This window comes from Eublepharis macularius, chromosome 10 (genome assembly GCF_028583425.1).
Source record: "Eublepharis macularius isolate TG4126 chromosome 10, MPM_Emac_v1.0, whole genome shotgun sequence".
NCBI lineage: Eukaryota > Metazoa > Chordata > Lepidosauria > Squamata > Eublepharidae > Eublepharis > Eublepharis macularius.
The window spans coordinates 38,155,027-38,167,141 of NC_072799.1; the positions used below are offsets into that span (position 1 = coordinate 38,155,027).

The following is a 12,115-nucleotide window of genomic DNA, read 5'->3' on the forward strand; positions in this document are numbered from 1 at the left end:
GGGAGGCCTACACAGACTATGTAACCTCGTGCTTATATACTGCTCTTCAGGACAACTTATTGCCACACTCACAGTGGTTTACAAAATCAATGGCATTATTATCCCCACAAACAGAAACCCAGTGTGGTAAGTGAGGCTAAGAAAGCTCTGAAAGAGCTGTGACTGACAGAAGATCACTCAGCTGGCTTCAAGTGGAAGTGTGGGGAATCAAACCGAGTTCTCTAGAGTCCTATGGCTATTAACCACTACACCAAACTGGCTTCTACTAACAGTAGTCTAGTCTTGACGTTATTGTGTCATAGATTCTGGTGGCCAGATCAGCCATCTTCCAGGCTAAACTAAGTTGGTAAGGAGCAGGCACAGGAAATGCTATCCCCTCCTTGACAACTGCAGGGTTGTGGCACCTTGACAACTGCAGGGTTGCAGAGGAAGTACGTTCTGCCAGTGTATTCATTAGAAATATTGGCCGTTCACCATTCGAGCAGATATTGCCTATCAAGGCAATATCAAGGTGGCAGAATGTTGTGTTTAGAGAATTGGCTGTACTACAGACTACAAGGGAAAGATTGAATTTTTCAAAGCTTGCCATCATGTAATTGCATGAAAAGAGCTAGTCTAGAACTTTTCTTCCAGAAATACTCAAGGCTTCTTGAGAAACTCAAATGTGACATTATTTATCAGTATATGTAACTAGTTATTAAAATCAGCCGCTGTCCCAGAAGACTAGAGAGTAGCAAATGTTACACTGATTTTTTTTTAAAAAAAGGGATCCAGAAGGCAACCAGGAAATTTCAGGCAATTAATCTAACATCTCACCCAGACAAATTAGTAGAAACTGTAATCAAAGATAGAATTATTAGGAACAGCAGGGAATTGGCAACCCTAGTTCACACAGTGGAAAGAAGTAAGCGGTGGGATCCCACGAAGCGGTGGGATCCCACGAAGATTGGTATTGGGACTGGTGATATTTAATTTCTTCATAAATGACTCAGAACTGGGTTAGCAGTGTTCCTTACTCAAAGAGTGATTAAAATGTAGAATTCGCCACCAGAGTGGGTATGATAGCTACAGACCTAGACAACATTAAAAGGAGATTAGACAGATTCATGATCAATCAGTGGCTACTAGCCGCAACTAAAGGGAATCTCACATTCAGAGACAGTAAACTCTGAATACCGGTGCCAGGAGGCAACCTCAGCGGAAGGCTTTGGCCTCTGTGCCCTGTTGTTGGTCCTCCAGAGTAACTAGTTGGCCAATATGTAAGACAGGATGATGGAACAGATGGACCACTGGTCTGATCCAGCAGGGATCTAATACCATTTTTTTAATATAGGAAGTGTTTGTATGAATTAATATTTACAATACGAACCCTGTACCTACAGTCTGAGCTGGCATGGCCCCTTCTAACACATCAAAATTCTACCATTTCCTTTTGCTAAGCATTTTATTTATTTATTTATTTATTTCAAATTTCTATCCTGCCCTCCCCACGGGTGGGCTCAGGGCGGATAACAACATATGAAAATACATTAACTGTAGACTAACTTTAGTTTAACCATCAGAGAAGTTGGCTTGCTTGCTGGTTGTTGTGTTCTGTCTTTTACGCTGGCAACCATAGCTAGCTCTATTTTTTAAATTATCTCACAGTTCCATACGCAGCCCAGCTTTCTAGTTATGATGCTTACAACTCTTTAGTGCCAAAATGATGGGTAAAAATGGCATTTAACCTCCTATCAAATGATGTTCATGCCTTGTCACTAGATAATACACTTGGGTTTTTAACCTTTTAAAGCCTAATCCTAAAATAACAATGTCAACATTCACTACATAATTAGGATGGATTATATTGATCACAATGTAAAACAGCAGGGCATTAGGTCAGCATGGCATCAATGCTGCAACACATGCAGTAGCGCAAAGGATTTAGATAGGCATTGTTATTTACGGTCACATTACAGGATACATTCATACATTTAGAGAGCTTCTAAAATTTTTTTTGCAACCTCCAACCCAAAAAACAGAAGCCAAAAGCTTTACTGGAGTACACAGCAGTAGGTGTATTATATAAGAAACAGTGTGTGACATCTACAACTGCATTCAAAAAAGTAAACCAAAAAAGCTGCTGTTTAATTTTAAAATAACCTTAAGGACTAGGATGCAAGCATGGAGAAGGTCTTCACCAGATCCAAACTGCAGTCAGCATTATTCAGAGTGAAAATGCTTCTTTCTACAGCATTGTCAAACAACATGATTCTCTTCTCTTGCAAGTGTTATTTTTAAATAAGGAAAACAGTGTGATCTGTTTGCGAAAGCAAGAATACCAAAAAAGTACCCTAATGCTAATTTGTTTTTCTTGGCTACTTAACAAGCTAACTTGTACAGCTTAACTTTCAGCTATCTAGAGTACAAGAACAGTCTAGCCCTATAAGGGATTTCTCATTGTTAATACGGAAAACAGAACAGTAAAACCACAGGGATATGAAGGTCAAAGCTGCAAAGAAAATACACAGAATTACTTACACTGCTATTTTTGTTGCTTTCTGATCTCAGAAGTAAAATATAAAAAAAAAGCAAATAAGACAACTGGACTGCTTTTGTTGCTTATATATATCATATATATATATAAACTCAGGCACTCCTGACTTTCATTCATTTGACAAGACTTTTGCCCTTTTTGAGCAGAACTTCATATGTTGCATCAGTTCCTCTGCTGCTGCCCTTCCCTTGTCCCGATCCTGTATCCCATTTCCTACCCTCCACCACAGCCACTATATCAGCTACCTGCTCTAGTAACCAAGAACCTTTCTCGTATTTTCCTTTCCTCTGCTGGGCAAGTTTTTTACACTCCATAATCAATGGAGTCTACAATATTTTTTTACAAGCTTATCCTTTGTTTAATCTAAGTCAAAACACATCCACAGGCAGAAGATAGCAAACCTACCACAAGCCACAGTTTTCATGCATTGAATTTATTTCAAGATGCTAACCTTGTTTTGCAAAAATAAGATTCCATCGATTATGATTAATCAGAAATCACAGAACATCTTGCCATTAGCCAAAGAAAGAGCAGGAACTTCTGTGAAACCAACCAGAGTGATCACAACAGAATCTACTCTACACAGCAACAGAAAGTGGTAACTTTTTAGCCCTGGAGTTACACTATGTGATAATAAAACACATGCATCACTGATGCCATATATTTCTTCCAGATCCAGTGTTTACAAGTGGTAGAATCACGTTATTACATTACAAACAGAGCAGTTTTACTGTAATGAAAATGTCATGACATTCAGCTCTAAGACCGATTAGAGCTCGGGTGCAGGGCAGGGTGAATATAACAAAAATAAAAAAATTATTTTAACGTCTCTTACATATTTAAAGGAAATGACCGCTTCTCTATGAGAGAAATTTCCTTCTATTTTTAGGTACATACATAATGTGCAGGGGGCTGAGCACTGGGCTTGAACATATCAGATTCAAACTCCTGTTGAGCTACTGCTCACCTTGGGCAGCCTAATCTTGTTGTTGTTAGTGTTGTAAACACTTATGATTCAACTCTTAGCTTCTAGATGCTGGGAAGGGATGCAAATGTAGCAACCCTCTTGTCAAAGAATTATAAAGGCCATTTTACACAAAATCACATTTTCCGTATAGAAGCAATTCAGTATACGAAGTTTTGAGAATTCCACATGCAGTTATCTCACATGACAAATGCACATAGAGTAAGAAGTCACCGTCAATTATACTTGTTAGGCAACCTTATAGCAAATCAGACACAAGAGAGCAAAACGAAACAGGAGTTGATAAAAGAAGGCCTGCAGATACCAGCTAGAAAAAGCCTGAAGAAACATGGACGTCTGCAGCCTATTGCTCTAGAGCCAAATGTGGCTCAGTAGGGAACCAAATGTGACTGTCTTAGAAAGCGAAATCTTTAATTGAAGGTATATTGCAGCAGCAGATGGAAAGCTAGAATAACCAGTAAGTGAAGGGTATGGCACGCAGAGATTATTACGGGACTAAAGAGCTTCTTCGAATGCTTTACAGAAAGGGAAATGATCGAGATGAACAGTTGCCATTAATTCAATTGCAAACTACAGATTTACAACAATCATGCATCTTTGTGCTTTCTGTTAAACCTCACATGTTCCACTTCCTAATAAAAGAGTTATAACAACCAGAGTTTGAGTTGCAGAAACTGTCTGGATTATTGATCAACATGTTAATTATCAGTAATGTGTATTTTCAGTTAGGCAAATGAATTTTTATAAGTCCTTTCATTGATCTCTGGCTCCGAATTATGATATAGTTTATCTTTTTTAATTATAATACCTCTGCTGCAGGGAATCCTATCATCCTGAATTAGTACATTGCTAGTCCTCATGCTTAAAAATAAAAGCTTGAAAACATTACAACAGTGAATCAAAGGGACTCAAATCTAAAACAAATGTTAAATGTTACCTGTGGTTTCCCACATCAGAGAGACCATGGAGTATTGTGTTGCAGTGTATATGTATTTTATACTTTCAAATCTCATGCTTATTCCTTAAGCCAACTCCTTCATTTCTGAAGACATTTTCTTCTTTCTTCTGGTAAGGAAGAAATATCTATTTATTTCTGAATAGTGGTTCATATAACCATTCAGCTCCCATCATATACCTGAGAATATGGCGCATTCACTTATAATAGGACAAGAAATCAGTAAAATGTAGAAAAAACAGAGGGGAACACTTGCCTTTTGCTACAGACTACAACTGCCAACTTCAGGATGTAAAATTCCTGGAGATTTGGGGGTAAAGTCAAGAGAGGGTGGGGGCTGGGGAAGGGACTATACAGTCCGCCCTCCAAAGCAGCCATTGTTTCCCAGGAAACTGATCTCCGTAGTCTAGAGATCAGTTGTAATACTGGGAAATCTCCAAGACCCACCTGCAGGTCAGCAACCTTACTATATACTCTGGCAGAACAGTCTTCAGTAGGGGGCATATACATACTCTTCCATCAAAAATGTTTAAAACTGCACCCACTCCTTGGTCCTACCATGAGCAAATACAAATCCCAGATGGAAACCGAAAAGCTGTTCTCAGCATTTCTGAGTCACTTGTGCACAGAAACACGATGAACAACAGTGGCATCCTTTTGATGCAATGTTTTCACAGTGCAGAGCATCTGTTTTAGGATCAAAAGGGAGAAAGAATTGTCGAATGAACTCTTAACTAAACAGCTTTTTCAGTTAAATGTCTTTATTAGACAAGCTTTTGGCTTGCCTCTCATCCATTCTACAGGAGTGGAAGTGGAGCAAGTCACTGGCCAAAGAACTCGGCTCAGGCTTCCTGCTCCATCCCACTAAAACATTCACTGATTCACAAGGGGCATAATTTACCCAAAAGACCCATTGCAAAGAATTCACAAATGAACTTGCATCTTTAGGTCAGGTTTGTGCAGTAGGAATTCCTCAAAAGATCGTGCTTCCTGCCCCAAGATATACAGACCATTTTCCATATTCTGTATTCAGAGATGTGAAACATAAAAAACTAGTTCTAATGACCAAAGAAAACTACTCATGCTGTAACCTGTTATTCTTCTAAAGTTACTTTTATCACTTACAAAAAGAAAACAGGATTCAAACAACATTTAAACACCTTTTAAGATAGCCCAGGTGAGCCTCATATAGTCAGATCTCAGAAACTAAGCAGGGTCAGCCTTTGTTAGTACTTGGATGGGAGACCGTCAGTGAAAATCAGGGTTGCAAAGGCATGCAATGGCAAACTACCTCTGTTAGTCTTTTGCCATGAAAACCCCACCAGGGGTCGCCATAAGTCAACTATGACTTGAGGGCATTCTCCACTCCCAGGAAGTTTGTTACACAAAGTCACTTGCCAAAAATCTCGCAGGGTACTAGTATTAAGTATGTTCCAGTTTAGGCTTTGTGCACATGGATAAAGTAAAGAGTTCCACCAATAAGCTTCTTGTCAAAGAAAAAGAAACAATGGAAGACAGAATCCACCTCCCCCCCCCCCCCCCAACCAGCTCCAACTCTTCCATATAGTGCTGCACAGACACAACTACTTGTGCATATTTAAAGTTTGGGAAGATCACACCAAGAATGTTTATATAGTCTGAACTTCCGTACAGCTCTGATATAAATACAACGTACAGACTACTTTCAGAGAAACAAGTTAAATGCACTGGAACATAAAATTATGTGACAACAGTGACCCAAAACTTAGAAAGCTACAAAGCAACATTCCAGCTCAGAAATTAAGACTTTTTTCCTGAAATATGGAATCTGTAATTTGAAGACCATGTCATGGAAATATTGTATATTAAGGCTGTCATCCTTTCTGTATTTACTCAGGAGAAACAGTCACTAAATGGTTCTGGGTAAACTCGCATAGGATTTGGCTTCATTTCATTTCAACTAAATCACTTCAAGCCAGCATGTAGACAAATACATTGGGCCAACTTTTCTGTGTAAATACAGATTATTATAGGGGTGTATTCTCAGACATTTTGAGCAAAGATTTTTTTACCCAGCAACAGTGTGATTCAAAGGATGGATCCTTCCCATCTTTATTTATTTATATTTCAGTGGGTGCTGTGTATAAAGTGATGATTTTGATCCATTAGACAGAAGTTAATCTGAAGTTGCACAGAATTAATTAAAAATACAATCTGTATTGACAGAAGGTACCAATACATTGCTGTAAATATAAAATAATAACAAGGGTGAACATTATTTGCAGAAACGACAAGTCCTTTGGTACGCAACAAAATTAATAGAAAAACCAGTCAACCACTCCATACCTGTGTACAAGGGTCAGGAATGGATCCACTAGGAGCCCTGAATGTCAAGTGAAACCTTGCAGAGGTCACTCTCTTGCCTTTTCATTCCAGTCCTACACCTGCTTAGTTTTGAGCTCCACACCTGCAAGCCCTTATGTATATTTGCAGTATAAGGAACTATCTGCATAAGTAAACAGACTGATACAACGAAGCCTTTACGGTACTGGGCTCGACGGTGACAAAATTTACCTTCCCAGCAAATCATCAAAGGGAGACGACTGAAGCAAGTCTCATCATTTGACTTTTATACATATGCTGTTAGCAGAATGTGGGTCACAATGATTCATGTAAGTCATCAGTACAGCTAATCAACATGGAGCTCAGGAATCAATACTGCATGATTACACGCTTTTCTGAGCACCCTCTACTAGCTGGACTTACACACATTAGTGGGCTTAGAACGGTGTAGCTCTGCTTAGGGTTGTATTGTGGGTAGCTTATATCACAACCCTAAGAACACTTTCCTGGAAGTAAGCCCCACTGAAAAGACTGGAATAGGATTCTGAATAAACCTGCTTAGAGTTACTCTCTCATAGTGCAATCCAAAGAACATTTCCCTGGGAATAAGCACCAGCGACCACTGAATCGCGTGGAACTTACTCCTGATTAGACCTGCTTAGGATTGCTGCCTGAGGAGATTTCCTGAGGATTGCACTGTTCGTAAAAGGCTTAAATCCTGCGCAAGGGGAGATGCATTGACTAGAACTCTCAAACAGGAAACTCCACAGTGCAGTATGAACGTACTGATTATTATCGTTTCAGATTACATAACACCCCTGTTAATTTACAACCAGATAAAAGTTCTTAAAAATTAACACTGTATGGTATTACAGAGCTGTTTCAAACAAGTTCTAAAATTACCAGCAGGAAACATCAGTTAAGTTAAGAAGATAGTATTGCATTTTGTAAAAATTTTATCCCATTATAAATCTTTACTATTGTTCTTGGGATTATATGATAACCAACTATGTGATGCCAACTATTCATATTAATGGATTTCTGTATTTGTTCTGTACTACTTTCAGTTTCTGTGACTGAAATCCTATGAGCAGTTTACACAGGAGAAAGTTCCATGGAAAGTGTTTTGCATAAACATGCAGAGTCAGAATATAAAGGAGGCATGTTTTTCCAGTTAAACCGCTATTTCTCAAAACTAGTTCAAGTAGCGCATCCCTGCTTGTCAAATAAAACTGTCCTAGTCAAGAATCTGCCATTATTGCACATACAGGGACAAGTACACATATGTATAAGCAAAGCTTGTGCTAGTGCAACAGTATGCTACAATGCTACTATGTTTTTAAAACAAGTAAGATCAGTATGGTGGACGCTCATATGTGAAATTTAACACAACATAATGTATTAATACAGGTAAATAATATATGCAACCGTACATAAAACATACTGAAGTATGATTATGCCTTTGGATTATTTACATAAAAACATACCAAAGTATTGAGCTGCGTGCAACAGTATATAAAATATACCAAAGTATTATTAATATTTGTGTTGTCAAAAGAATAAAGAATGTTTAGCAGATTATCCAACTAATTAGCTAACTAATTCAACGTAAATCAGTTTGCCAGAACTTCTATATAAGAGATATTGAAGGCAGATAATTTGTACTTCAATGAAAGCTACCATGCTGTCAGGAGGAAAAGTAATCTTTAATATTTTTCCCATTCCTGTTATAGTAATACACCAAAATCAAAATATACTTTAAAAACCCAGATGTACGTCTGTAGCTCTCAGCCTCATTCATTAAAAATTATGCTTGCCCATTATGACTGGCCCCTAGATTCAAACAATTAAACTTTACTTAATACAGAGCTCATTGGCCCAATTACTGTGCACACACTGCCTAGTATATATAATAGTATAGGTATATAAGCCACACATAAGGAACACTGTGTATATTCACCACATATTACATATTCATGGTACGTCTGGGTGCATTCTTTATTAAAGTGGCAGAAACACTCCTGAATTTTAATGACTTGCAACGTAAGTTTTAATAGCATATAATAATTAGGCATGAAATATATAAAGGTATCGTAGCCATCCCCACCAGTACTCTATGTAGGGCAGCATTATGCTCATTACATAGTAGCATATATAATACTGCTGCACAAACTATACACAAGTATTGTAAAACCTCCCGAGTGTTACAAATGATAGGATTCCACAACAGTTTTGTTTTCTCACTGTTAAAAAGAAATGTTTCTAAATCATGTTTTTAAAAATAAAGCACCAGAATTTTTCAAAATAGATTTAAAGCGCTTTCCATCCCTCGCAGGAGGCAAGGCCCCCAAACACACGGAAACAAGTTCCGCCGAACTCAGTCCTTCTACTGCATAAATTCGCCTGCATTTCAGATCCCGTTCATTTTAATGAGATTTAAGGAGCCTCGCTATTGGGCAGCACTGAAGGCCATCGAACAGATAAAGGGCTTCAGATCAGATAAAGCTTTCCAGATTCCAGCTGACATTTAAAATATACTGACTTTGCCTTAAGTTATCATTGGCGAGCCCAGCCCAGAGAAGCGAGCAGCAGGCGGAGGCGGAAGGGGACCATGCCAGCCCCAGATGGTCTCGGGGAAGGCGGTGACCCGTGCAACCTGCGAGTCAATAATTAATGGGAACCTCTCGTCTTACCGCCCCGTCCCATGCGGAGAGGCACAGCCGCGACCAACTCATTCAAGCCCCATCCATCCCCGATAAGAAGGCTGGAACGGCGTGCCAGCAGCCGGAGCAGATGGCCAAGCCCTGGAGAGAGCGGCGAAAGGCGAGCCCGGCGGCGCTCGGAGAGGAGCTCGGGAGACTTCCCAGCGGCGCGCTCTCCCCCGAGTCCCCTCGCCGGCTCTGCAGACCGCTTGCTCGCTGCCCCGTCCCCGCTTTTTTTATAACGAAACCTGACTCTGCTGCTAAAAATAGCGGCGATCCCGCGGGCTGAGGGCGCAGATCCGTTACGCGAGAGAGGACTACCTCGTTTTGTCTCCAAAAGGCAGCATGTCAAGCCAGAGATGAGCCAGTCCAGGCGAGCTCCTTTGATCTGCATTAAACCTTTGCGGAGCGCTCCCCCCCAAGACCCCACCCTCGGACAAGAAATTCCCAGGAAAAACTTCTTGCCCTGGTGGAGCTGCGTGTAGCTCGGCGCTGCCTCCTGGCGGAGAACGGCGCCTGCAGGACGGAGCGGCTCATTTGTGCAGAGGGCTTTCTGCGCCCGAAGCATCCTGGGCGCAATAGAAGGAACCTCTGGCCCCGCTGCCGGATCGCGTGGGCCGCCAGCGGGTGAGCGCCACTCTCACTCCCACGAACCAGACTCCATCCCCTCTATCGACTGGCAGCCGCCAGGCCACGCAGAAGGCCTCCCCAGCCTATCGCCTCCCCTCAATCATCGAGATCTCTCAAGCCAAAAACAACCTTTATTGGGAATTAATTACAATCAATACTTTAAAAAAAAAAACCCAATTGCTACATAACTAAGTAGCACAGCATCTCAAAAATTCTGTATATCTTGATCTGGGTCCAGTGGCACTTTCAAGGCCAACTAGATTTCCAGGGTATGAGCTTTCGAAGTATAAACTGGGATGTCCCAGAATAAGGACATTATAGGAGAGTGTGGCTAAGAAACATTTTTGGTTGTCAAAAGAAAGGTGTAACACTTGAGCTGATCTAGATGCTCTGAAGGAATCTACTTGCAAAAAGCAAGTGTGCTACTTGATCCTAAGCCTAGTTACTCATATGTTCAGTGGGGCTCACTTCCAAGCAAGAGCAGGTGGGCCCACAGCCATTTGGTCCCAGCCATGTCTTCCCGAGCACGTTGGCTTGTGTGTGTGTGTGCGTTACCTGCATTAAGTCGCCTCCGACCTATGGCGACCCAATGAATGAAAGACCTCCAAAACTGCAAAAAATTTCCACAGGCCCTGCTCTCAGGTGATTAAGCGGGAAAGGGCTGCACTACACACATTCGCTAAAAGCCTCACGGAGCTTCAATGGCACTCACTCCCCAAGTGTTTGTACTCTCGCAACCGCCTAATCAGAAGCAAGTCCCATGAAATCCAAGAAATTCGGCGTGCAATCCTAGGATTGTGGCGTTATAGAACTCAAACGAGGGGGCTATGCGCTAAACTGGATGCAGCTCTTTGACAGAAGGCTATTAACAAGCGCCATAAATAAAAGCTGTAATGTTCTCTCCAGTTCGTGAGTTGAGCTTTGCTGCTTTGAAGAGGGGATCTGTCCTATCTGAGCGTATCCACAGTAAACGAACTCTCGAACAAGGCGCTGCAGAGAAAGGTCACGCTCGGCCTCAGCAGCCAAAGGAGAGAGATCTTAACTGGAACTGGCTGCAAGGCGACGGCACGCCTTGCACCGCAGCGAAGCCCAAGAGAATCATTCGCCTGGGAGGTTCGGGCAGCCACACAGAGCCGTTGTTTGTTTGTCGCTTTCCACGTTGCAGGGGGCGAAAGCCGTATTTGCTTTTTATTTAGGATGGGTATTTTTAGGAAAGGGGGGGGTGTTCCCCCCGTCCCACCTCCCCGCAAGCAAGGAGGACGTCTGCCCCTCCCAGCTGCTCTTACCTTGTAGCTTTCTTAACAAAGTAGGAGCGGGTAAAGTCCCCGTGATCGTCCAGCCACGCTTCCACCGCTTCCTCTGGCAGCTGCGGGGGGAGGCAGCCGCCTGCCATGGTCCGGTCTTCCATCCGCTCCCGGCTTGCCCCCAGTGGCGGCGGCAGCAGCGGCTCCCCGTCTGGCCAGGGCTGCCGCTCCTCGGGGCTTGTTTGCTGTTGATTTCACCTCCTGACCCCAGCCAGGAGAGACCTTCGTCCACGCCCGGGGAGGTTGGATCCTGGCGCCGGACCAGCTCTCCACCCCCCCACCCCCCGGCGCTCTCCTTGTGCTCCAGGTGTCCGCCCGGAGTAGCCGGCGAAGCGCCAGCTCCACGCCTCCTCCTCCTCGGGGAGCCCAGCTGCTGGGATCCAGCCCCCAACGTGCCGACGGCTCCACCTCCCTCCGTGCCCGCCGCTGCTCCCCCAGGGCGGGACTCCTCTCGCCGCTGCCCGGAAAAAGTCCACGCGGCGCTACGGCTGCGGGCGTCGAGGCAAGTCTCTGCCCGACCTTCTCGCCGCTGCTCCTCCAGTCCCACCGCGGTCAGGCTCATTCATTTCAAGGGGGCGGAAGGGACAGGGAGTGCTTTCGGTAGCACGTGCGGACATTAGAAACGGCGACTATTTTCACGTTCAGGCAGGCAACTAAAAGCCCATTTGAGCCTCTGTGTGT

At 42.7% G+C, this 12,115-nt stretch overlaps 1 protein-coding gene across 2 annotated transcripts in view; it reads right to left on the reverse strand.

Moving 5' to 3' along the window:
• The window catches only part of PDE5A (phosphodiesterase 5A), an 83,276-nt gene extending 71,380 nt beyond the window's left edge, over nt 1-11,896 (reverse strand). The window contains exon 1 of one of the 2 annotated variants that reach the window (XM_054990549.1): nt 11,417-11,896. In XM_054990549.1, coding sequence (XP_054846524.1) covers nt 11,417-11,538 — 122 coding nt within the window. In that variant the 5' untranslated portion in view covers nt 11,539-11,896. The remainder of the gene's footprint in view (nt 1-11,416) is intronic. The other variant, XM_054990548.1, reaches the window with a different exon arrangement.
• Nucleotides 11,897-12,115: the final 219 nt, after the last annotated feature.